Below are 25,969 nucleotides of genomic sequence, written 5' to 3'. Positions count from 1 at the left end.
AATTGGACATCCGGACTCTGAGAGTCGTTCTAGTCTTGCCGCCATTTTTTTTCTACTCGCTTCCGACGCCTTCAACGGTGTAGTACGACGTCCACTGGGGGCACATTGCATATTACGGAGCTGATTTCAAGTGCCAGTGTGTAACGGAGACGTATCATTACGGAAGGCCGCTGTTCTGACTCTGGTGCCTGGGTCTGATATGGTCTTTTTCCCGAGGGTTCATTAAACTGCTGTTAGCATTGTAAGGACCCGGCACTCGAGTTAAAGGAGAATTCCGGTCAATTTCAACACGTAGCTATGTTGTTTGTTGTCACATAGTGCTGTCAGTAGCAAGAAAAACGAAAATAATAAAAAGCTTTTAGCCTCTTAACATGTTCGAGATGTCATTACAAGTGCCTTGCCATGTGAACTAGGGGTGCATGATTTAGAAAATGTCACGATTTGATTCAATATCGATTTTCAGGCTCAAGATTCGATTCAAAAATGATTTTTGATTCAAAAACGATTCTCGATTAAAAAACAAAACAAAAAAAACGATTCACAGTATGTCAAGAATCGATTTTTTGAATTCGATGAATCGATTTTGAATCAGTAGAGCTTGAATCGCACCCCTAATGTGAACTGATCCTTCCGAGTGAACACAGTGAATATGGCTGCAGTAGATGTGAAAGAAATGCATAAAGGTTGTGCTAATTCATATCTCTGTTTAGTTCCGGTGTTGAGACTGCAGTAAGACGAGTGCTTAGGTACTCTCTACAAAGTACAACACTGAAAAGAGATACAACAACAATATTTATTAATTTAATGATTTAATAAGGTAGTGTCTCCAAATATACCTCAATTATAACTTGTCTCCTGCTAGTTGTACTACAGCACGTACTTTTAAAAAATAAGCAAATGCCTATTTTTGAAAATATTTTTGTATCGCTTTTTGGTGTTGTACTTTGTAGACGGTCCCTAAGCACTCGTCCTGCCGTCTTACCACTACTGACAGCACTACGTGATAACAAACAACATAGCTACGCGTTGAAATCGACCGGAATTCTCCTGCTGGCCAGGTTCGGATTGCTGTAATTATAATGGCTGGCTGCTACCTGGCTCGGGGCTAACGTTAACTATATGTCCGGGGGCTGTTAGCTCTGATTCCGACTGAACATTGTTAGTAGAGACTCAAGTCTGCCATACACATCCCTCATTAAAGTGATACTTTTTTATTTAAAAATGTTGGCATCATGAAGTGGGAGATATACTGGCTTATTGTGGACATTATTATCCATGTAATTGGTATTATCACAATATCCACCAAATTTTCCTGAAATATTATTATTAGAGTTAAAATACAGTATGTTTCAACTCCAGTATAAACTAAAATCAGTATATGCAGGTATTCAACAGTTCAATGGTAGTTTATGTTTTCTGTTTTAAAATAAGCAACACGAACACTTTGATTGTCCCTGTGTCACATTTTCCAAAGTGATTGTATCCGATTTAGCTAAATTAATCTATTGTGAATTGACTTGTCAGTGTTGGATAATTGAAGTCAGTGGTGCATTTCCCTAATTGAGCATCATTTTCTATTTATAATTAAGTAGGAACCCAGCACAGTGTTGTCTGTGGTTTGTACTGTTTTTAACCTTTCACTGATTGTTCCCAACCACCTCTGCTGTTTTCCTGCAGACCCACACCATTTTCTCCCTGCTGGGCCTTGACCATGCCTTTGTCACCAGCATTGGACGCCTCATCGGGGTGGTTTCCCTTAAAGAGGTAAGAAAGTTGTCACAGGTCATTTTGGGGTGTTTGACTTTTTGGTGGATTTGGTGGTTTTACATAATTATTGTGCATATTGCATGACTGAATTCTGTGTTGGTTGGTTTCATACCTCTTGAATCTAACCTCACAATCCATCGATCCATTATGATAACCCTTCGACACCTAGTCTCATATTGTGTAAAAAGTTGTGACTGTCATCATTTACACAGGCAGCATATTCACTGCTTTCATGATTGTAAAATCACTGTCATTATCATCAGTAGTCACACACCCACACACACACACACATATTTTAGTTAACATTAAGGATTCCTCCTGTACTGTGACAGACAAAAGGCTACTTAATATTGCTGCCTCTATCTATTGTCTCTCTATCTGTTCTCTGTCCCCCTCCCTCTGTCTATATCTCCTGCCTCACAAACAACTGAAAACCCCTCGCTCTTTGTGAATTGGCCAGGAAATGGTGAGAGGATTGCTGCTAAGTGCAGTGCTGCTTGTCTGTCCCTGACATTTAGGCTTTTTTGTTCTGCGTTCCACCAGCCGACAAAAACAGATAAAGCCCAGCCTCTCCCAGTCTGCCTGTCACACAGACACGCTGTTATATCAGAGCCTTGCTAGTCCATGTGGAAGAGAAGAATCACATGGATGTTTTCTTTGTGTCTGTAATTATCGTCCATTATTTCCATCCTACAGCATGCAGAACTCAGTTATAAACTCTATAAAAAAAGCGAGAGATGGGATGAAAGAGACTGTAGAGAATCACAGCAAACTTTCTCACAGATTCAATATGTTGACTAGAATGAATTGGATCTGGAAACTTCCAAGAAGGTATTTTGAATGATCAAACATAAGAATAAAGTGTCACCATTTATTTTGGTCTGTAGATCCTATATCCAAAATTTAAAAGGAAAAAACAAATAATGCGAGAAGATTCTGTTTTTACTTGTGAGTTTCTTCTCTAAAGACTCAGGGAAATACCAGGGAGTCCGACTAAATGGGACTCATTTTTCTATTTGTATTAACATTTCTCAAAATCAGCCTGCAGTATGTACAGTAGCAGCAGCAGGTCTCACCCTATGAGTTGACATTTTTTGATCTACTTTCACTTCTGCCATGTGTAGGTGGCAAGGGGAGCTGCAGAGTTTAATAAATGTGCAGTAATTTCTTCTTCTTCCTTCTCCTCTGCTCTTAGTCTGTGAGATGTTTCAGAAAAAAGCAGCATAGGTCAAAGTCACACTGACCTCACTTTTCAGTGCACATTACCCTCTGCCCATGATCTTTTTCTCCATTTTTCACATTTTGAAAAAGAGCTTCCTGTGCAAAATAGAAAATGTTTTGTGTGACTGTGCATCATATTGTAAACTACTGATCTTTCACTGTAGAGCAAGCCAGCACAGTGTCAGGGTTAGTAGTTCTATTTCCACTGGGGCCTTCCCTGCCAAAACTGTATGCAGCACAGCATAATAAGGCACTGAGAATAAAACGAAAGTTACTAATGTAACTACAGTTCTATGGTCCCGAATGACTGCCAGAGCACTGAATGTTCCCTTTGCTCATGTGCAGTTTGAGTATGTATACCAACAATGTCACTTGTGACCCCTAGATGACCCTGGAGAGACTATATCTTCTGGTGTCATCAGTGGATCTGTTCCTACAGAATCTTCTCGCAATATCACGATAATTCCGCACTCTGGTGGTCATTCGGGATTCATAGAACCGTAGTTACTTTTGTAACTATTTCATCTCTGCTGATCACCAGAGGCAGTGCTTAAAGCACTGAATAACGTGTACCAGCAGAGTCACGAGGAATCCTGAATACCCACCTCACTGAGGAGAATCAAGGGACCCTGGATGTAGGACCACCCACAGTGGATGGGGAAAGGCAACACTGACCCTATAGAACCTGGAGAATCTGCCCGGCGATGCCCATGATGCAGCAGCACATATGTCCTCCAGAGGTACACCTCTCAGGGCAGCCCATGATGTGGAAACGCTCCTAGTAGAGTGGCACGTCACGCCGGATGGCAGGGGATGGTATCTGATCCCATATGCATAGCTAATGATATCCACAATCCAGTGGGAGAGGCGCTGTTTGGAAAGAGTGCAACCTTTATTTGGGCCACCATAGCAGAGGAACAACTGTTCTGACTGCTAAATGCCCGTGGTAGCAGCAACGTAGGTTCTCAGGGCCCGTACTAGGAACAACATTTCCGGCTTGTCCCCTGCTTGAGGCTTGTCCCCTCCCTTTGAGGTTGGTTGAAGTGTGAATGTGACAGCACTTGGCAGGAAAGCAGGATTCTGCCACAACGTGACACCTGAGCCGTCTGGGTTCCACCTCAGACATGAGGCACTTAATGACAGGGCGTGTAGCTCACTGACATGTTTTGCAGAGGTAATGGCCAACATCTTCTACCTGGTTCCGGTCTCCCGTTAGATACATTCCGTAGGCTGGTCTGACAAGGGGATGCCCACGTCAGGAGGTTGCAGGACACCTGCAGCAGTCGTGCAGACTTGGTGCCACCATGTCTTGCACAGGCCAATGTCCCTGAACTGTCCTGCCGTGCCACACTGCACCACACCCTGAGAGGCAGGCATATGTGGCAACAATCTCCTGTCTGGACAGGATGAAACCCATAGGGATGCCCCTGGATAGGTAATCCCTGCACCTCCATGGTGCCAGAGCAAGGAGGCACTGCTGTGAAACTGTCGATACTGATATCAGCTTGCCCAAGAGATGCAGGAATGCAACATAGGGCAACAACCTGCCCACTCAAAAGGGAGCAAGGAAGCGGACACTGTCGTCCACACAGGGAGCGGATGGGCAGGCCAGGCCATCATGATTGTCGTGTCTAAGGCTACACCAATAAAGGTTGTGGTCTGAGAGGGGTTCAAGTAACTTCTTTTCTAGATTTACCTTTAGGCCCAGCTCAGCCACGTGGGAGAGAAGACGAGATGTGTCCTGGATCACCTGGCCACGGGATGGTGCGCATAACAGGCTAGTTGTCCAGGTACAGCAGGATCTTCATGCCCCAAGACTGCAAAGGTGTAAGGGCTGCTTCCATGCACCTGGTGAACACCCTCAGAGATAGGGAGAGCCCAAATGGGAGCACCCTGAACTGCCAGTGTCGGCCTCGATAGGCAAAATGCAGAAACTGGCTGTGCTGATGTACAATGGGCACATGACATGAAAGTTGGTATCCTTCAGGTCTATGGACGTAAACCACTCCCCCGAGCAACAGTGTGCAGCACATCTGTAGTTAGCATGTGGAACGGTAAAAAAACGATGCCTAGTCTCCCGAGCTCGAATGATATGCTCCAGCGCAACCGATCAGCTCCCCTGGTTCTACTGGGATGCTACGCAGGGTCCTCCTACACGCCTCCATCAGAGGTGACTGTGCGAGCCATACCTGCCACAGAGTCTGCACCAGGAAGGACATTATTGTCTGATGAAGGGTAATCGAACCAAGGACCCAGCCTGCGGCAATCTAGCAGCCCTCAATGCCCGAGGCATGTAGCTGCAGTTCATACACAGGCTGTCAGAATGCCCCTGCCTCAGGTGATAGGGCCCGAGTTACATCAGGCAGAGTTCATGGCCATTGTCGGCCGGAAGGGGAACACCACAGCCCGCACAGAAATGTGGATCGTCCATTTAGACAATGTATGAACGTAAGCTGAAGGGAGGGGGTGCAAACGACAGCCTGTACAGCAGAGGTGTGAGTGACCAGATATTAATAAGGCACCAGCGAATATGATCGCCAACTATTCTAGCTATAGTACCTTAAGCTGAGGGAAGGGGGCGTACAACAGCAAAGGGTAGCATTGGCAAGAAAAGAACAGCTAGTCAGCCTGCTGCCAACTAAACTCAGCACTGTGAGCTCAGGGAAGAGGGCACGTACACCATTTAACCCAACAGAGGTTGCACAAATGGGACGCTGTGAAAACGAAAATAAGTAGTGACCACTAACAAGCACGGCTACTAACTTAATGTAAAGTAAAGAAAAAACAAAACTTAATACCAAGAGTAGGAAATGAAAACACTCAATATTGAGAGGGAAATGCAGGCACTGCCTTCACGTCAAGGGTTGTAAACGCTGTAACAAGTTAGCTTTGGCTGACACTTACAATGTAAATCACATACCTTTCACCCAGAAAGTAAACACCCTACGGGTAAGCCGTCACAGCCCTTGGAGGACGAACAAATTTTTGCTGCTCTGACCAACACTGTCACAAGGACTCCAGCAACGGCAATGTAGAAAACGTTTAAATTCAAGACTTTAGCCAATGTTAAGTATATGCAACTGCACGCGAGAAGAAAAAAGGAACAGATCCCCTCATGACATCAGAAGATATAGTCTCTCCCAGGTCATCCAGGGGTCACAAGTGACATTGTTGGTATATACTCAAACTGCACATGCACAAAGGGAATATTTAGTGCTTTAAGCACCTCCTCTGGCGGTCAGCAGGGATTAAATAGAACCATGTACCAGATAAAATTGGCAGTTGTACGTATAGTGCATAGACTTGAACTCTTTATGCCTTCCTCAGTAACTGTCTTGTCTTTGTCCATCCAGCTTCGCAAGGCCATTGAGGGCTCTGTGACAGTGAAGGGTGCGAAGGTGCGTCCTCCTCTGGCCAGCTTCCGGGACAGTGGTACTAGCAGCAGCGAGAATGAAGCCACCGAGCTCCACAAGCTGTGGGATCGCCACAAGAGCATGCCGCTGCCCCGCGAGCACACCCCCTCTGAATCCGATGAGAAATCCCAGTGAGGGAAAGTAGAGGAGGAGGAGGAGGAGGAGGAGGAGGAGGAGGAGGAGGAGGAGGAGGAGGAGGAGGAAGACGAAGAGCAGGTAGAGGAGGAGGAGGCATTGAGATCTTTAATCTCACAAAGCCACAAAAATGCAAAAATCCTCAGGGTTTAGGATCAATATTTAATTATGGAAAGAGTCTTACTGCTAGCCTCTTCATAACTCCTCATTTCTCTCCTCATCTACTCTTTCTCTCCACCATCCACTTTGCTTCATGGACTCACCAGTGCTCACTCCAGGAGTCATGCACTGACAAAGCCAGACACTCCACAGGAGAGAGGAAATCAACTCAACCTGTGCCAGTCTTTCCATTTACCTTTGGGAACCCACAGCAGAGCGAATGTGGATAGGGGTTGGGGGACTCATGTTGGTTGATTCCAACAAGGTACTGGGAATAAGTTGAGATCTTTAAAAAGGGATTTCTTTTAGCAGACTTTGTTTAGCTTGTGTATCTTTAGAGTTGAGTTCAAAGTTTGGACCTGCAAAAGTTTTCTTTTGAACAAGTCTTCCACTTGAGTAGAGAAATTCAGCAATGATGACAAGGAAGAATAATGTGTGTGTGTGTGTGTGTGTGTGTGTGTGTGTGTGTGTGTGTGTTGTGTACTTCAAGTGTGAGTGTATGAATATAAGAAAATGTGAGTGTGCATGAAGAGGGAGGTAGCAAACGACTATTTCTTATAAAAAAATTTATTGCCTTTAGAACACATTTATTCTTTGTTTTCCAGCTTGATTAATATAATTTCTGACTGATCAGGTGGTCTGGGTTTAACTGGAATTTGCCATGGAACAATTTTTTGTAAATTACTCGACAGTTTGTCCCATTGACAAGCACTGGAATAAGGGGACTGGTGTTTTAGTCTGCTGTTTCTTCTTGTTTCCATTTTACCTCTTTTCCTTTTTCTTTTCATCTCTTCACTGCAAGTCTTAATGGTCAGGTTGAGAGTACAGTCTATGCAAGCAGACATGCCTGTTGGCAGTGGCGGAAGCACCTGTAGCCCATTTCATAATGTACACTCCTTTCATACTGTAGCTACGGCCTTACATTACAAAGACACATAGAAACGCACAAAAAAGATTGTGGTGATGCACTCCGAGAGACGTAGTTTTCTGCTTATCTAAATCTAGCTCTTAATAACCGTTCCAGAGAAGGTTGGGCGGATGGATAGGGCAGGAAGCGAGGGAGGGAGGAAGAACAGGGAGCAAATGGATGGCTGAAAGAATGAAGACATCATTACCTAACCAGCTGCTCTGGGCCCTCTCATCAATCTGCCTTTGATTGTCATGTTAGCTAACCTCCATTACTATCAGAGACACAGACGCCCCCCCACCAGCTATATGATGTAATGGTACAGGTCTCAGACAGACACTGCTCTCAACATATACAGCAGCAGATGGCAATATGTGAGCAGAATCAGCTTGATTAATGCAGAAAAATAGCTTAAGTGAAGTGAAGCATGATCCAGTGAGATTAAAATCACTAAAGGAAATCCATAACTGACCAGTAGTGAGTGGTTTAACCATTTAAAATGTACCTCGTTTACCACTATAAGTCCAAATCATGACAAAATTATCGCTCCAGCTACTAGCCCAACGTAGTTGACTGATTGAATCTGGAACTGGAGCCATGAATGATTAATGGCAGCATGGTTTCTGATTCAGCAAGCAGTCTGACATGACAGATAATGTATAAGTACAGTGTATTTAATAATTCATGTCTACCATAATGCTTGAGGCTTGTCAGTGCACTCTCTGCTCCTTGACAGAAAAACATTGATTTGTTTTTTGCTTTTCCTCCACCCCTTCATCTTTTCCACTACTGACCCCAGATACGTCCTTTAAGACACACTCCTTTTGTTTAGTTTTTATCTTTAATGTATTTTTTTGGACTAGGCAAGGATATCCACTACTAACTACAGAATCTGCTCTACTGTTTGGATGCCTCATACCCAACTTCATTGTGGTTTTTAGCATTTGACGCATTAGATGGATTTTATTTTTGGTGGTGTCTTGTCTTAATGCGCGCCACTGAGTAAAGTAAAATACACACAGTAAAACAGCACGGCTTGGCATGACAGAGCGCATGTGAGATTTGTTTTAGAACTCAAATGTACCAAAAACAAAAGCTTGATAGAAATGAATATGGGACTAGTGAATTATGTTGTGTCTTGGTATGTTTGCCATCTTGTGCCTGTATGTTATGTGTCTTTACAGTATCTTATTTTATACGTATTGAGTCGGATTATTTCACTTTGATAGGCATGTTCCATTCACCCATTGAGCTTTATTTATCGCTGATTTTAAACTGGGGATGATCTCTTTGCAAAGTAATATTTACAGATTAATATATTTAACATCATTCCTGTAATTTAAAATCTTTAATAAAAATGTAATGTCTTAACCAATCTAAAATCTTTGACTAATCTCTATTTGAAAGAGATTTGGAGGGCTTGTTTTATATTGTTTTTATTCTCACATTTGACTGATTTTTTCACAAAGAGATTGATTTTAATGCTGTCCTTTATGGGTTTGTTATCTGTTGACATGCTGTCTGTAAGATTTCTACTAAGACATGTATTTTTAAAGTGCAAATAACACTAAAGGGGTGAAGGCTTGCAATGGCTGCCGGATAGCGAAAAAAAAATGTTATTGTGAAGCCAAGGGAAGTTACTGTTGAAGGAACCTGCATGTGGTCTATTGGTGACATGTTCATTCCACAAGTGCCTGCATCTACTCCTCTTCTTCATCAACAGGAATAAGCAATCCACTAATGTTTGGGTCTGGTTTTCTAGTCATACGCAGGTAGACGAGGCAATTTTCACACACAAATATGTAAGCGGGGTGGATGATGTGTCGGCAGGGTGTGTAAATGTCACCATGGCAACCTGTCGTTGTCGTCAGTGCCCCCCACATCTGTTACCCCAGAGACTGACAGAGATCCACTAGTCTGATTTGGTTCTGTTCATTTATTTGCGCTTTTCATTGATTTTCATTATTCTGCCTTCTGCCAGAGCCTTCCCCTCTGCAAACATTTCAGAATCTTTCATCTCATTTGCTACCAGACATATATAGACGCAGGTAGATGCATATTTATTTGTCTGTATTAATCAAAGTAGAAGATGTAAAAAAAAAAAAAATAGTTTTTCATTCTTTTTATGGATGATCTTGTAGGTAATCAATTTGTGCAATAACTGTTGTTCTTCTCATTTTGTAATCCAGTTTTAATTGATGACATGAATGCAAGATAACCTTATTTTTGTAAAGAAACCTGAAAAGTGTAAAAAGATGTATGTATATGAGGAGAACTGACGCTCACACAGGAGCTTGTGTGGGATGAAGTGATATTTCAGTGACTCAGGGAAAGTTTCCCAAAAGCCTAAATAAAAGCTGTCAGAATCTCACTAGAATCAGCATTAAGATATTTAAGGACAGCCTTTGTTCAAGAAGAGAAGTGGCTTAGACTCTTTATTTTTGGCTTTTGGAAACCTTCCCCGTCTCGTCTTAAAAGGCTCTGTGGTGAATCTGCTGCATGAACTGTAGCCAGCACTCTCAGCTCCCACCATCACCATGTTGAGGGTTATCTTGTATGCACTCCATGGGCTTAGGGAATGTACAATGTACTGGAGGCCCTCCGCTACAGCAAACCCCAAGGGCCAAACCAGACGGAGCTGAACAAAATCCAGAGCTATTTTTCACACCGAAAAATGAAACATTGTTTTGTATATCAGGGATGAATAAATGAGATTTTAACAATTATTTTGTTGAAGATTTTTTCTGTTTTATATCTCCTGATATTCTGCAGCTGCCTGTCCTCTTTTTCCATTCAGTAACAGCTGGAAAGCACCTGGAGTGTTGTTTTTGTGTTCCGATGATAATCCCAGTGGGGAAGCAAACACTGTAATGCCACAATAATGTTGAAATTAGTTATTTTTGTCCCAAATCTTTTTAGAGCACAGGGATTTAAAGGCTTTATACAATATGTGTTCCTGACCATGCATTTTGATCAGATGAGCATATTCATACCCTATAATTCAATCTGCCCAAATCTACCTCAGTGAACAAACCATTTAACGAGGTGTTTTTCTTGCTATTGGAGAACAGATTTCCAGTTTAAGATTATTTCATTGCACTAGTAAAGACCTTTTATTTAGGAAAATACACATAAATACAGACACAAATAAATGAACTTTAAACAAGAACTGACCAACAGATTAACAAACGTAAAGGCAAAAATACAACAAGATTATGAGTCTATAATAATATAGCCATACTAGTGTCTTAAGCATAGTGGTATTTTGAGCTGAATACTGATGTATTTCCAGCTCCCTACAACAAGAAATAACTTTACAGCTACACTAACACTCACGATATGTGTGGAAATAAGCTGAAAACAATGTACACCACAACCAATTCTATGAAGTGTTTGAACGATGGCAGGTAACAGTTATGTCTATTTAAGAATGAATTAAAAATGATGGCAAATGCTATGCCAAACGCCAATATAACAGAAGAAGAAGAACACGCATCCCGGCCATTTGAACGCTGCCAATCGGAAAAACAACGTAACCACGGGGGCGGTCCCTGTTATTCCGAGGTGGCATGAACGCGCCATTATATCTGATTTGTCACATACTTTGGCTGACATAAGGTATACAGTAGGCACTTACGTATTGCTTTGTGCAAAATTGGATAGAAAAATCTGTTTCACAATTGTAATTTATAACACGTTTGCATGAGCAGTATTTACAAGTCAGAAACTGGTAATTATGGTAACTCCAACAACAGCACCCCATAATCTATTGCAGGATAGTGAGTGTAATGGTGCAGTCATACACTCAGTTCATCGAGTCGTCAAGTCAGGAAAGTTAGGAAATATTACATGACAATGTTCATCAGAGCATCCATCCATGACGTGGGACACAAAAAATACTTCCAAGTGTTTTGTACCACCCCTAAAAGAATTAGTTTGGGTGGGGCAGGGGAACTAGCTCTGCTCAGCCATGATGCCCTTCTCTTAAAATACCTCATTGTGCAATTTTGGTCCTCCAGCATGTGAACCTTAATTTCTGACACAGCGGTGTAAAGTGTTGTAACTAAGAACCACTCCCAAAATATTAAAGTAAGTCAAGTGCAGCACTTCAATACCAGTAATAAACTCTAAACTCAACTGAAATTGTGTTCCTTGTTGTGCTTTCCCATGGGGAGTGTTAAGTGCTCAGATCTGCACACTTTTTTTCACAGTCTCAATTTTGTGACTATGCGTTTGTTTCTTTGTCAGGGTTTTTCTGTCCCCTCCATCTGGTGCTTCCTCATTCAACACACACACACACACACACACACACACACACACATACATGCACACATACCTTCATCATCTGTTGTCTTGCTGTTTTTGAATGAAAGGAAAGCATCTGGACTGTAATGGGTGAAGAGTGCGTAATGAACTAAACAAGTTCATATTCGTTAAGTAGGCTGCAGCTCCGTCCCTCGGTGTGTGTGTGTGTGTGTGTGTGTGTGTGTGTGTGTGTGTGTGTGTGTGTGTGTGTGTTGTAGAAATATATTTTTTACATTCTGTTGTAATTTGTACCTATATAATCTAGAATCCACTCTAATCAAATTGCTAGTTAATTGCAGTAGTGATGTGACTCCAACACCTTCCTGTTACAAAACTGGGTTATGAACATGTGTGTGTGAGTGACTGTATGCCTATCTGAGTGTGTGCAAGTTTTCAAGACTTAGCCAGACAAAAGAACAGATAAAAAATGTGAATAGTTTGCGATTAAATATTTTAGCCAATTGACAGCCCTAATTTCGATATTTTACAATGGATCGAATGACATTTTAAAAAGGGGTTGCTTGTAGTGACAAACACACGAAGAATAGGCTAACCCAAGGTTTTGTTTTAAAGAACTTTCATAATATAGCATGTCAAAAAGTTATAGTATAGGTATGTTGAATAAAGTGGTGAAAAAGTCATAGTATAGTTTATCAAAAAAAGTGATTTAAAAGGTCATAGTATAGTATGTCAAAAAAATTCATATAGAAGTATAGGATAGTTTATCGGAAAAAGTTGATAAAAAAGTCATAGTATAGTTTGTCGAAAAAAGAATTTTTTTTTAGGGATTATTTTAGGCCTTTAGTTTTATAGGACATCTGAAGACATGAAAGGGGAGAGAGAGGGGGAATCACATGCAGCAAAGGGCTGCAGGTCTGAGTTGAACCTGCGGCCGCTGTGCCAAGGAGTAAACCTCTATATATGAGCACACACTCTACCAGGTGAGCTACCCAGGCACCTGTCTTTTAGCTTTTTGAGTGTCATTTATTTATGATCTCCTCTGGCTTTCCCAATGTTTTAGACACAGATATGGTGACAATAAGGGTCCAAAATGATGAAAAATAGATGCATAACTATCACAAAGGGACACAAACCAACTACAAAGATACTCAAAACAACCCCAAGCAAAACCGCGACCAAAAAGCAATAAAACACGACTACAAAGAGATGCAAAAACCCCATGAGACACAAAATCTATAGGGAAATTGCTTTTTCTTTTATTATTATTGAAAAAATAATACTGTATATTCAAAACATTTTGAGGAATGGCACCTAAAAAAGTGATAACAAAGTCATAATATAGTATGTCAAAGAAAGACATAGGATTGAATGTTAGTTTGCAAGAAGTGATAAAACAGTCATAGTATAAAAAGTCAAAATGTCACAGCATAGTATGTCTAAAACAAGTCATAAAAAGTCATGGTATAACGTGGAGAAAAAGACATTAAAAAGTCATAGTAAGTCGAATGTTAGATGGTATGTTGAAAAAAAAAAAAAAAAAAATTATAGTATAGTATGTAGAAAAGAAGTCAAAAGTCACAGTATGGTATGTTGAAAAAAGTCATACTATATTAATTCGAAAAAAGTCATACTATATTAAGTCGAAAAAGTCATAGTATAGTATGTCAAAGAAAGTCATAGCATAGTATGTCAAAAAAAGTTGAATAAAGTCATAGTATAGTGTGTTGAAAAAGTCATAAAAAGTCATAGTATAGTATTTTGAAAAAAGTAAAAAAAGTCATAGTATAGTTTGTCAAAAAAAAGTCATAGTACAGTATTTTGAAAAAAGTAAAAAAAAAAAGTCATTAAAACGTCATGGTATAGTATGTTGAAGAAAATCATAAAAAGTCATGAAAGTCATAGTATAGTATGTCAAAGAAAGTCATAGTATAGTTTGTTGAAAAATGTCAAAAAAAAGCATAGTATACTTGCTAAAGTTAAAAAAAATGAGGTTATGTCAGCGAATTGAAAAACTGGTACTCTGTGCTTTCATCCAGAAATAATGAGGATGTTTAACAAGGGCTGTCAATGAAGGAATGCTTGTGGCTCTTGTCATTTGGAGGCGCACTGAGCCAAATGTATATTCCTATTGTTTAAATGAGCACATCGGCTGAAAGTAGACAAGTGTATCTAAATTTTGATGTATAAATGGTGTATGAGAAATAAGAGTTGTGGCCGTGAGAGAAAGTTAAAGAAAAAGTTTTAAGACAATGTTCTGTCTCCTCTGCACTGTAGCTGTGACATCAAACACACTGAGCAGGCCATAAAATCAAGTTTCAAGTTTGAATTACATCTGTAGGTGAAAGTATGTGGGAGGAGTAGCATTTAGAAATGGAAGTACCCTGAAGAGCATTTAAAGACTTCTACTTTGACTTTCAATGTAAAAAGAAAAAAGCTTAATATTTTAATAACTATGAATGGTGGAGAAAAGTTGAATACAAGAACTAATGTCATTAAAGAGCTGAACATTTTGATATTTTAATGTCTTTTGTAGCTAAAAGTGTGCAGAAGAAATAGGCGACCGAAGATTGTACGGAAGAATCGGATAACAATACTGTGAATGCTGCTGAATCAGCATTCACACAATAATAATAATAACTGAAGAATGCAATTTCTGAAGAAATTGGGGTGTGAATGCTCTATGTTGAAAGGCTGACGCTACATTGGATTGCTAGCTTGAATTGTGTAAGAAGAGAAGTGAGAATAGTTGAAAAAGTGGGAATGGGTTTAATTAGAATGAATGTCTTTGAACAGTTGAATAATACCCAGAATGTTTGAAAGATGTGGTGTATTTTAATTGCTTTTAGTTGAAAAAGTGGGAATGGTTTTAATTAGGATGAATATCATTGAAAAGTATAATAAGAATAATGTCTTAAAGATGTGAAATATTTTGTTTTTGGAAAAGGCTGACGCTACACTGGATTGCTGTCTTAAATGTGTAAGAAGAAGGTGAAGTAGTGAGAATAGTTGGAATGGGTTAAATTAGTATGAATATCATTGAATAGTTGAATAACACCAATAATGTTGGAAAAATGTGGAATATAATGATATAATATTCGTAGTTCATTTTAAGATGATAGTAAACAGGATTATTTGCTTCAGTTTGGATGAAGAAGCAGTCACACACAACAACAACCTTTACAATAAAAAAAAGCTTCTTAAACATGTTTTATTTGTAAAAGAAAACAAAAAAAACCACATTTATTGCATGTCTGAGAAAAGACAAATTCCTCATACAATTTAGTTTGACACTACAGACAAAGTTGCCGGCTTGCTGTAATTGTAAAATGTTAAATGTACAGCACAAATTTAGAAGATCCATATAAAAAAAGTAGATTATAATTTATTAATAGTTAAACATGCACTTTTGGAGGGTTTCATAGTCTGTGTGCAGTATGTCATAGTAAAAAATGAAAGCCACTCAAAAATATCTGACTAGTAGTAATTAATAAATAAAAAGATACTGTGGCAGACAGCAACCCCCATCCCACTGATGAAGGGAAAGATTTGACCTGTGGTGCCGGACAAAAGGTCCGGGGGTCACCAATTTCAATGATATAAATAATCATTATTCAAGTCATTAATGTTAATATTAAATGTCATCGCAATCTTCACAGAAGTTTCTGTGATATGTTCCAAATGGACCAAAGTGTGCTGAACAGAAAAATAACTTGTTATTCACAGACATTTAAATTATAATGCCTTGATCGGCTTGATAGGTGAGTGTACCTCACAACACTGTCATCAAATAATATAAAAAAAAGCTGAGATACTGTGAGAAGATGAAGCCACATTAAGTCAAAGGTGAGCTTCACTGCGGTAGGTGGGGACACCCAGGGCCTCCAGCTCACCCAGGGTCGTGGTCCGGTGGACACTCACCACCAGGGTACCATCAGGGTTAAGGGTCCCACTGACCGACAATGGGTCCATATCCTCCGGAAACAGGGACTTATGGGTGAATGTGTCACTGACACTTCCATCATCTAGTACCTGAAGGACAGAGACAGAAGTTTAAAGAAAGATGCTGTGCATGTAGGGATTGATCTGTAGAAGGAGGGGGCAGCTGTTGGAAAGGGGTAAACAGAGGGAAGAAAAGATGATGAGAAGAAAGGTCGTTGAGCACTGGAGGACGGGAGAAGAAAGTGAGAAGAGCAACAGGGCCAAGCGAGGTGCGAGGGCGAGAAAAGAGGGTGAGAACCAGTGATAGAGAAAAGAGCGAAGAGGTCAATGCTGGTGGTGGAGAGAGACAGAAAAGGGAGGAGAGGGGAAAGGAAATGAACACGGACTTGTTCTCTCTGAAGACATGTTTTAATGCTGATACAGGCATTTAAGGTGAGTTGAACGTGGGGTTTTGCCAATTTGTCTGCTGACCCCTATTAAAACGATCTTCCTCGGCTTTCCCCCTTCTTCTTCTTCTTTGATTCTCTCACCTTTTAAACATGATTAACATCAAACAGTGAGGGACAAAAAGGAGAAGGCTGGATGGCAGCAAGCAAGCTGACAGAACATGTGTCTGAAATGATATGGACGCAGTTTGTTTGTTTGATTCTTTACTTCTTCTTAGAACTGATCAACCACTGTTTGTTCATGAGAAGACAATCATCATCATATATATATATATATATATATATATACACACATACATTTCAGCTTGTGATCATCTTCAGTGGTGGAAAGTTTTGTACTTTACTTGAATATTTCCATTTTATGCTACTTTATAATTCTACTTCACTACATGTCAGAGGCAAATACTGTACTATTCATTTAGGCTACATTGACAGCTCCATTTACTTTGGTTAAACACACATATTATGTACGTCCATTATATTATGTAAGTCCAATTAGCTCTATCTTTACCAATGGTAAAATTCTGCTAATGTATTAATGTATCAGTAATAATAATCCAGCAGTACAACATAATAATACTTAATAAAACTAATAATATAACACAAACATTTTTGATGCAGGACTTTTACTTGTAGCAATATGTTTTATGATTTAATGATTTTTATTAGTTGTGTAAATATGTGAAATGTTTATATTTTACGGATCAGAATACTTCACCACCACCACAACTGCTCACCAAAGGTTACGGCATGGAAACCAGTTGTGCATAAATGAGAGAATAGCCACGCAACTTTGTGAAACATAACTTTAAAAAATTATTCTGATCCCCTTGTGCTCTCAGATTTAATGAAAATTATAAAATGAATCTATTCATTTATAAAACAAAGAAACGCAGCAAATCCACACACTTGAGAAACTGAAAACATTATAGATTTTGTGCTTGATAAATGACTTAAACAATTGATCCATCAATAATCTTCAGTTTATCAACCCACCACTTAAATGACCAATTATTTCTGCACTAGTGTGTAGCAGTTGCTGTTTCATTTGTATCATTATTGTCAGCAGAAAACATTTTATTATAATATTGGCGTTAAGCCAAGTGTGTGTGAATCATATTCATATATGATCTACTTGTTCCCTCATACACACACTCAAAAGTACAACAACACACCTCTGCTAATTTAAACACACACACCTTCTGGGCATGAATGACAACATGGTGGTTGTAGGCCATCACCACTACGTCATGTGGCTCAAACTGGCTGACGTCAGCTGACATGTAGTAGCTATCTCCCAGACATCGCACCCCGCCACCTGTGCTGCTCTGTCGGCCTGTCAAAGTACTGCCTACAGGAGCTGCAGGGAAACAACAGAGGAGGGTCCGCTTAGAACAATATAGAACATCTAAGACCATGGTTAGATGGATGGTTAAACCTTTTATTTCATACATATTGAAATCTAACAATAATAATACAATTAATGGAATATTATGGAAATATCAATGGGAATGTTGAGAAGTATAAATTAATGAAATGTATAAGAATTATGAATTATAGCATGCTCAATATGAATAAGTTTGGGCTATAGATTATAATACATGATCTGTTTTACTTTCAGAATACATTTACACTGTACTGTAAATAAATTCAACTTTTTCTTTCTCTGTATTACTTTAAAGCAATTATTCTTTTCTTTTCATTTTTAATGTCATTATGGGCTTTTGAAAAGAGAAATACACTCTGTAATGAAATAAAAGTGAACTCCATTAATTTATTTATTTAAACTTGTTTATTATAAATATCAGAATGACAAAATAACATTTCATACTAATCGTTTTCTTGAAACATTTCACAAATAGTGGTTAATTTTTACATTTTACACAATTTAGTCATGCGTTATGTATTTCATAATGTCTTTGGTGCTCCATATGTTCAGGCCAAGTGGTTCTGTGGTTTTTTGTTTTTTTTTGTATTTTATGTTCGGAATAGAACACAAAGGCCATTAAACACCACAAGACTGCAGCTTCTGTTTTGGCTGTAAATGTGGTTTACAGTCTGGAAGGAGACAATCTTTCACTAAAGAAGATACTCAGTGGGACCATTTTTAGATCTTCTTTTTCATTTTATTTGACATTTGAGCACTAAAATATTCCAAATGGGTCAGTGAAATCAAATTTAAGCCTGATTATTGATTATGCTATAATCCACCTGTAGTGTCACACCAGTAATAAACCTTTTTGGTTGTTACTGCTTTGTGCGGCAGCAGAACTGTTTTAATACTTCATATTAGGCTCCTGTGTTTTGGATTAGCACTCCAGTTTTATTATTTAGTATTAGTATTATTTTTTCACCAATTATTTTTTTATGTGGCTCAGTAGACAAAGTCTGGAGCAATACAGGCTTTTTTCTCACAGAGAAAGCACAGAAGCACTCACGACTCTGGCTCATTACGCTGTCTGAGCAGCAGGTCTTTTTCTTCTCTGTGGCATTTTTTCTTTCAATCAGCCCAACTCTGTAATGTGATATACTAATATCTCCTTCCTGCTGGTGAAGAAAGTGATTGAAAAACGCTCTACCCTATGCCTCAAAATATGCAACCATGGTATAGGCAAGGCACTAAAGCTTTGACTGTTCCAGAGCTGTTGATCATGGTGATGCTTATGTAACCTTTTCACAACATAATGACAAAAAATACCCAAGACAGCTAGACTGGGTAAACCCAGCCCGATCTGCTGGCGATTTGATTTCGCCCTGCAGCTCAGGCTGGAAACCTGTACGTTTATCTCATTGACATATGGTTTATCTATCCTGCTTCCGTTACAAATCTGCAGGGACCAATCACAAACTGGCTTAACCACCTGGCACGCTATTGGCGGGTTTAACACGGTGAAGATAGAGAAGCAACGGCAAGCAGCTTTTTGTTTGCATTCAACATGGCGACAACCGAAGCGCAGCAGCCCGTTGATGCCGCTGTCGCTGCTGTTTTAAAAGATTTCAAAGGCAAGTTTTCTCTGAAAACAGAACAGAAACTTGCCCTGGAACATTTCCTACAAAAGAAGGATGTGTTTGCCTTACTACCAACCGGCTTTGGTAAAAGCCTAATTTACCAGCTAGCCCCGCTGGTGGCCAAAAGAATGGAGCTCAGCTGTACGTCACCCGGATCGTTGGTCTGATTGGTTGAAGGACTATCCAATTGCGTACAGAGTCATTTAAACTATGCCCGTTGATCACGCCTCTTGTGCAGTAGAAAATACAGAGCAGACTCCCCAGACTAATGTTCAATCTTAAAAGATTGAGCTTGGTCTGGTGATAGCCAGACTACAAGACAGTATTAAATTTCCCAAACACATCTTCATCCTGAACATCTTGTCTTTTGTCTTGTTAAAAAGGTAAAATACAAAATATGATCAATGTAGGCTAAGCAACGAAACAGGGTTGTGTTACAACTAAAAAACAATCTGATCTTACATTTATCCTTATGTTACTTACATTATAATACTCAGACTATCTATCCTGCAATAAAAGAACAATATCATCTTCAACATATATCATCAAGTGGTATGGATGCTGACTTTTTGTCTGACTATCACCAAGAACGACAGACGTGCTGACGTGTAAGGTGAGCGTATTGTGTCACTTCCGGTGTTCCCGTGTTAAACGCTAGTTTGCTGCTCCGGCAAAAACTTATTGAACTCTGCTTTACTGGCTAAATTAGCGGCTATTTGCCTGGATTGCATTTGAATTACAACTGTTTTACTCAATCACTTATACTTAGCTTCACTTACAGTGACTGACTCGCTGAATTTACAATTGTTAAAACGCTGTTAGCTACTTTAGCTTAGCCACTAGCAATGGCTTATTCCTCTCCCTCTCCTGCTCTTTCTTGCTCTGTGTGTCAAATGTTTAGCTATTCCTCTGCCTCCTTTAGTGATAACGATACATGTAATAAATGTAGTATATTCGCTGCTCTGGAGGCAAGGCTTAGTGAATTTGAGTCACGGCTCCGCACCGTGGAATCAGAATCGTATGCTTCCGTAGCTAGCCAGCACCATGTGGTTAATGCGGACCACCATACTGTAGCTTCTCTAGCTGCTTTAGCTTCTGCTAGCTGTCCCCCGTCAAACCCCGAGCAGCCGGGCGAGTGGGTGACTGTCCGAGGGAAGCGTAGCGTTAGATCTAGACCAGGGAGTGCACATGATGACGGTCGCTCTAAACCGGAGCGTCTTCGCCTCTCTAACAGGTTCTCCCTACTCAGTGATACACCCGCTGAGAAGCCGATTCTGGTTATTGGGAACTCTATACTGCGATATGTGAAGCCGGCGGCCCCAGCGGCTAAAGTACCTACGGTCATATGTGTCCCCGGGGCCAGAGCGGGCGATATAGAAACCCATCTAGAGCTGCTGGCCAAAAAGAAGCGTAAATACAGTAAGATCATACTTCACGTAGGGGGTAATGGTCGTAAATCAGAGATCACTAAATTGAATGTTGAGTCACTTTGTGTATACGCAAAGACTATGTCGGACTCAGTAGTTTTCTCTGGACCCCTGCCAAACCTGACCAATGATGAAATGTACAGCCGTACGTCATCCTTCCACCGCTGGTTGTCGGGGTGGTGCCCAGCTAATGATGTGGGCTATGTGAATAACTGGAGGGCGTTCTGGGGAAAGCCTGGTCTGATGGAGAGAGACGGCATTCATCCCACCTGGGACGGAGCCGCTCTCATATCAAAAAATCTGACCGAGTTTATCAGACATAAACCATGACAACCCAAGTTTGATATTAGTAATCAGGGGTGCAGTGCAATACGCCCCCCTGTGCTTCCGTTGGAGCAGTCACCCACTCATAGTCTAATAAGCACGGTGTCTGCTCCCCGACTCAGATCGGTTAAATCAAAGGTAAACAAAAGATGCGCTATACTTAACAACCTAATTGGAATTAAAACGACTGCAACGATAGAACAAAATAAGAAAATTAGATGTGGACTATTAAATATTAGATCTCTGTCTTCTAAAGCATTATTGGTTAACGAGTTGATATCAGATAACAACATTGATTTATTTTGTCTTACTGAAACCTGGCTGGGCCATGAAGACTATGTCAGTCTAAATGAAGCCACTCCTCCCAGTCATATTAATACTCAAATTCCTAGAGGCTCAGGCCGAGGAGGGGGAGTTGCAGCCATCTTTGATGCAAGCCTGTTAATTACTCCTAAACCTAAATTAAATTATAACTCCTTTGAAAGTCTTGTTCTTAATCTTCAACATCCAAAATGGAAAACATTACAGCCAATTATATTTGTTGTTATTTACAGGGCTCCAGGTCCGTATTCTGAATTTTTATCTGAATTCTCAGAGTTTTTATCATGTTTAGTCCTTAAATCAGACCAAGTACTTATTGTAGGTGATTTTAATATCCATGTGGATGTTGACAATGATAGCCTTAGTACTGCTTTCAACTCATTACTGGATTCAATCGGTTTCAGTCAGAGTGTGCACAAGGCGACGCACTGTTTCAACCACACCCTCGACCTTGTGCTGGCATATGGTATTGAAATTGAGGATTTAATAATATTTCCAAGAGAATCCGGTATTGTCAGATCATTCTTTAATCACTTTCGAATTCTTACTACCTGACTATATTAAATTAGATAAAAGCTTCTACACCAGATGCCTATCTGACAGTGCTATAGCTAAATTTAAAGAAGATATTCCAACAGCATTCGACTCTATGTCATGCCTTAACATAACCGAGGACCTCTATGTTAACCTCAGTCCCTCTCAAATTGATACATTTGTAGACGGTGCTACGACTTGCCCACGGACGACCTTAGACTCTGTTGCTCCCCTGAAAAGAAGATGATGAAGCAAAGGAAATTAGCACCTTGGTATAACTCCCAAACCCGCAAATTAAAACAAATCTCGCGAAACCTCGAATGTAAGTGGCGTTCCACCAAAGTGGAAGAATCCCGTTTCGATTGGCAAGAAAGTCTGAAAACCTATAGGAAGGCCCTAAGAAAGGCCAGATCAGACTATTACTCATCACTAATAGAAGAAAACAAGAACAACCCAAGGTTTCTTTTCAGCACTGTAGCCAGGCTGACAGATAGTCACAGCTCTACTGAGCCATCTATTCCTCTAGCTCTGAGTAGTGATGACTTCATGAACTTCTTTAATGATAAAATTACAACAATTAGAGATAAAATTCATCACCTTTTGCCTTCAACCTCTAACGGTTCACCTTTAAACGCAGAGTCGCTAGAAATAACGACTAGTCTCGACATATACTTAGACTGCTTTTATCCTATAGACCTTCAACAATTAATATTAAAGATATCCTCAGCAAAGCCATCTACCTGTCTCTTAGACCCCATCCCAACGAGGCTACTTAAAGAAGCGTTACCCGTGGTATACACTTCATTACTAGATATGATCAATATGTCCTTATTAACAGGTTATGTACCGCAGTCATTTAAAGTAGCTGTGATAAAACCTCTTCTGAAAAAAAACCCACCCTCGATCCTGAGGTCTTAGCAAACTATAGACCTATATCTAACCTTCCCTTTCTCTCCAAGATCCTTGAGAAGGTGGTTGCTAATCAGTTATGTGATTTTCTACATAACAATAGTTTATTTGATGACTTTCAATCAGGATTTAGAAAGCATCATAGCACAGAGACGGCACTGGTGAAAATTACTAACGACCTTTTAACTGCTGCAGACAAAGGACTTGTCTCCATTCTTGTTTTACTAGATCTTAGTGCTGCATTTGACACTATTGACCATTCAATCCTGTTACAGAGATTGGAACACTTGGTTGGCATTAAAGGAATTGCTCTAAGCTGGTTTAAGTCCTATTTCTCTGATCGATCTCAATTTGTTAATGTTAATGATAAATCCTCCAAGTACGCTAAAGTTAGCCATGGGGTTCCTCAAGGCTCAGTGCTTGGACCAATTCTATTCTCCTTATATATGCTTCCTCTAGGCAATATTATTAGGAAACACTCAATTAACTTTCACTGTTATGCGGATGACACCCAATTATACTTGTCAATCAAACCGGACGAAACCAGTCAGCTAGCTAAATTTCAAACGTGCATTAAAGATATAAAATCCTGGATGACCTATAATTTTCTGATGTTAAACCCTAACAAAACTGAAGTTATTGTACTGGGACCTAAACACCTCAGAACCTCATTATCTAAAGATATAGCTACTCTGGATGGTATTGCCCTGGCCTCCAGCACTACTGTCAGAAATTTAGGAGTTATTTTTGATCAGGATATATCCTTTAATGCCAATCTACAACAAACCTCAAGAACTGCCTTTTTTCATCTTCGTAACATTGCCAAAATTAGGAAAATCCTGTCTCAAAACGACGCTGAAAAACTAGTGCATGCATTTGTTACTTCCAGGCTGGACTATTGTAACTCCCTACTGTCAGGTTGCTCAAATAAGTCCCTTAAGACTCTCCAGCTGATCCAGAATGCTGCAGCGCGTGTTCTCACAAGAACTAAGAGAAGAGATCATATTTCTCCTGTATTAGCTTCTCTGCACTGGCTTCCTGTTGAATCCAGGATTGAGTTTAAAATCCTTCTATTGACCTACAAAGCTCTAAATGGTCTAGCACCATCATATCTAGAAGAGCTCCTAATACCTTATTGTCCCACTAGAGCACTGCGCTCCCAGAATGCAGAGTTACTGGTGGTACCTAGAGTCTCTAAAAGTAGAATGGGAGCAAGAGCCTTCAGTTATCAGGCTCCTCTCCTATGGAACCAGCTCCCGATCTGGGTTCGGGGGGCAGAAACTGTAATCGCTTTCAAGAATGAACTTAAAACTCTTCTATTTGATAAAGCTTATAGTTAGGGAGTGAGGAGTTGCAGTGTTCACCTAACTGGCCCACCTGCTTCTCTTCATAATTGTTAGACTAATAATACATAACAAAGTAGAGGGAGGCAGGCCAGCCAAGCCCGATCCGGCAGGGGGAGAGTTCTAAGCCCGAAAAAGCTACCTTTCCTTATGACCTGTCTCTCTTAGTTACGCTGTTATAGTTACGCTGTTATAGTTCTAGACTGCCGGGGGACTTCCTTCCTTCCTTTGACACACTGAGCTGCTCTCTCCTCTCCCTTTCTATTACTTTTACTATTACTATTTGTGTGTATCCAGTCCCAGAAATGCTTGTTACTAATTCTAGCTTCTGGGGAGTTTACTCCCCGGAGTCCTTATGTTTTTTCCTCCAGCGTATTTCCTTGGTGAACGTTGGCACCAAGATCCTGGTTCCAGCTGTCGCCGTGGTCCTGCTGCACTCCCTGCCGAGCTCAGCGGTGCCCTGCAATGTCATGCTTCTTCCGGCTGAACCCTGCAGCTTCCCGCTACATCCAGTCACTGTTCCATTATTAATGTGACTATTATTGCCACTGTTCATCACACCCCCAACCGGCCCGTCAGACACCGCCTACCAAGAGCCTGGGTCTGTCCGAGGTTTCTTCCCAAGAGGGAGTTTTTCCTTGCCACTGTCGCACTGCTTGCTCTTGAGGGAATTACTGTAATTGTTGGAATTGTTGGGGCTTTGTAAATTATAGAGTGTGGTCTGGACCTACTCTATCTGTAAAGTGTCTCGAGATAACTCTTGTTATGATTTGATACTATAAATAAAATTGAATTGAATTGAATTGAATTGTTCGTGTCCCGTGTCAAACCGAAAACGTTGACTTATTTACTTTACGTACCTAGCTTACTTACGCAACATACTTAACTAAAGTCATGTACAAAAGTTACATAAGAAACATACCTATGGTACTGAACAAATGATTGTATATGACAAGTGCATATTTAAGACCCTTTTACAGGATTCTTGTTTTAAAATGAGTTAGCTGGAAACATGACAAAGTCAGCTTTTCAACCAATTCATGGTTTCAAACATGAGCTTAGGACTACATGTATGTAGATGGATAGCAATAGATGATAAAATCTGTCAAGAGTTGTGATTTCATCATGTCTACTTCTTTACAAAAAATGTAGGGCCAATTCTTTAAAAAATTACTAAGAATTTTGAGTGGTAACACTTGCCACATTATAAACTGCATTTGGAGTACAATAACAGAAAGCAATCAATCACTTTCCTTACCAGTGTATCCATAGGATGATCTGCTGTGTCTGCTGAAGGGGGCCAAACAACTGGGTCCTCCGGGGCTCTCTTCTACAAACAGACTGGAATGATCAGCAGAGTCAAGAAACGGCTCAAAAAGGGGATCCAAAGAATCTGACGATCCACCCAGTGAGCCCTCTGACCGATGGGTGCTGGAGGTGCTGTAACGTGACGATGAGCGGTAGGATGAGGAGGATCTGCGGCTGGAAGATGTCAGTGATGCCATGGCAGAGAATATGCACACGTTCTAAATACGCCCCAGCCTCAGAAAACAAGATCTTACTCTAATTTGATTTCTGTTAAACCTCAGAATGAATACTGAGAATACAGTCAAAGAAGTGGTTTACCAAAAGCCATTAACCTCTCACTCACTGCCAAGGGGTCTTTGTTGTGGGTTTTTATAAAGTCCTGGTGCATTGTGGGTCAGTAAAGCACAGCATGTGCTCTGTAGTGTTCTTCCTTTAGCCATAAATGGCAGTTTGTCTAACCACTGGTGCCAGGAATGTAACGGACAAACTGATAAGGAGTGGAGACCCCTTCTTATTCAGACACACAGCAGAGATAAGGCTG

At 40.3% G+C, this 25,969-nt stretch overlaps 2 protein-coding genes across 4 annotated transcripts in view; one reads left to right on the top strand and one right to left on the bottom strand.

Annotated features, from left to right (window-relative positions):
* LOC114552224 (chloride channel protein 2) overlaps positions 1–6,543 on the top strand; it is a 160,366-nt gene extending 153,823 nt beyond the window's left edge. For all 3 annotated transcript variants that reach the window (XM_028572872.1, XM_028572871.1, XM_028572870.1), the window contains 2 exons: positions 1,678–1,764; positions 6,342–6,543. In XM_028572872.1, coding sequence (XP_028428673.1) covers positions 1,678–1,764; positions 6,342–6,536 — 282 coding nt within the window. In that variant the 3' untranslated portion in view covers positions 6,537–6,543. The remainder of the gene's footprint in view (positions 1–1,677; positions 1,765–6,341) is intronic.
* Positions 6,544–15,480: 8,937 nt separating this feature from the next.
* On the bottom strand, positions 15,481–25,625 carry hspb12 (heat shock protein, alpha-crystallin-related, b12). Its single transcript, XM_028574013.1, has 4 exons — positions 25,379–25,625; positions 20,810–20,839; positions 17,453–17,613; positions 15,481–15,897 (listed from the first exon to the last, which is right to left on the bottom strand). Exons 1-4 carry the CDS (start codon positions 25,623–25,625, stop codon positions 15,706–15,708), a joined length of 630 nt encoding a protein of 209 aa, XP_028429814.1. The 3' UTR covers positions 15,481–15,705.
* Between the last annotated feature and the right edge of the window lie 344 nt (positions 25,626–25,969).

Source organism: Perca flavescens, chromosome 3 (assembly GCF_004354835.1).
Source record: "Perca flavescens isolate YP-PL-M2 chromosome 3, PFLA_1.0, whole genome shotgun sequence".
NCBI lineage: Eukaryota > Metazoa > Chordata > Actinopteri > Perciformes > Percidae > Perca > Perca flavescens.
Note: the sequence above shows the minus strand (reverse complement) of the source record. Positions and strands in the feature narration are given on the sequence as shown.

Bases quoted from the DNA above. Each gene is read 5' to 3' on its own strand.
- hspb12 (XM_028574013.1), bottom strand. From the start codon at position 25,625: ATGGCATCACTGACATCTTCCAGCCGCAGATCCTCCTCATCCTACCGC. The intron at 20,840-25,378 runs GTAAGGAAAGTG...GTGGAAGGATGA, and splicing joins ATCATCCTATGGATACACTG to CGTACGGCTGTACATTTCAT. The intron at 17,614-20,809 runs GTTTGGCAGGGG...GTTTCCCTGCAG, and splicing joins TACATTTCATCATTGGTCAG to CTCCTGTAGGCAGTACTTTG.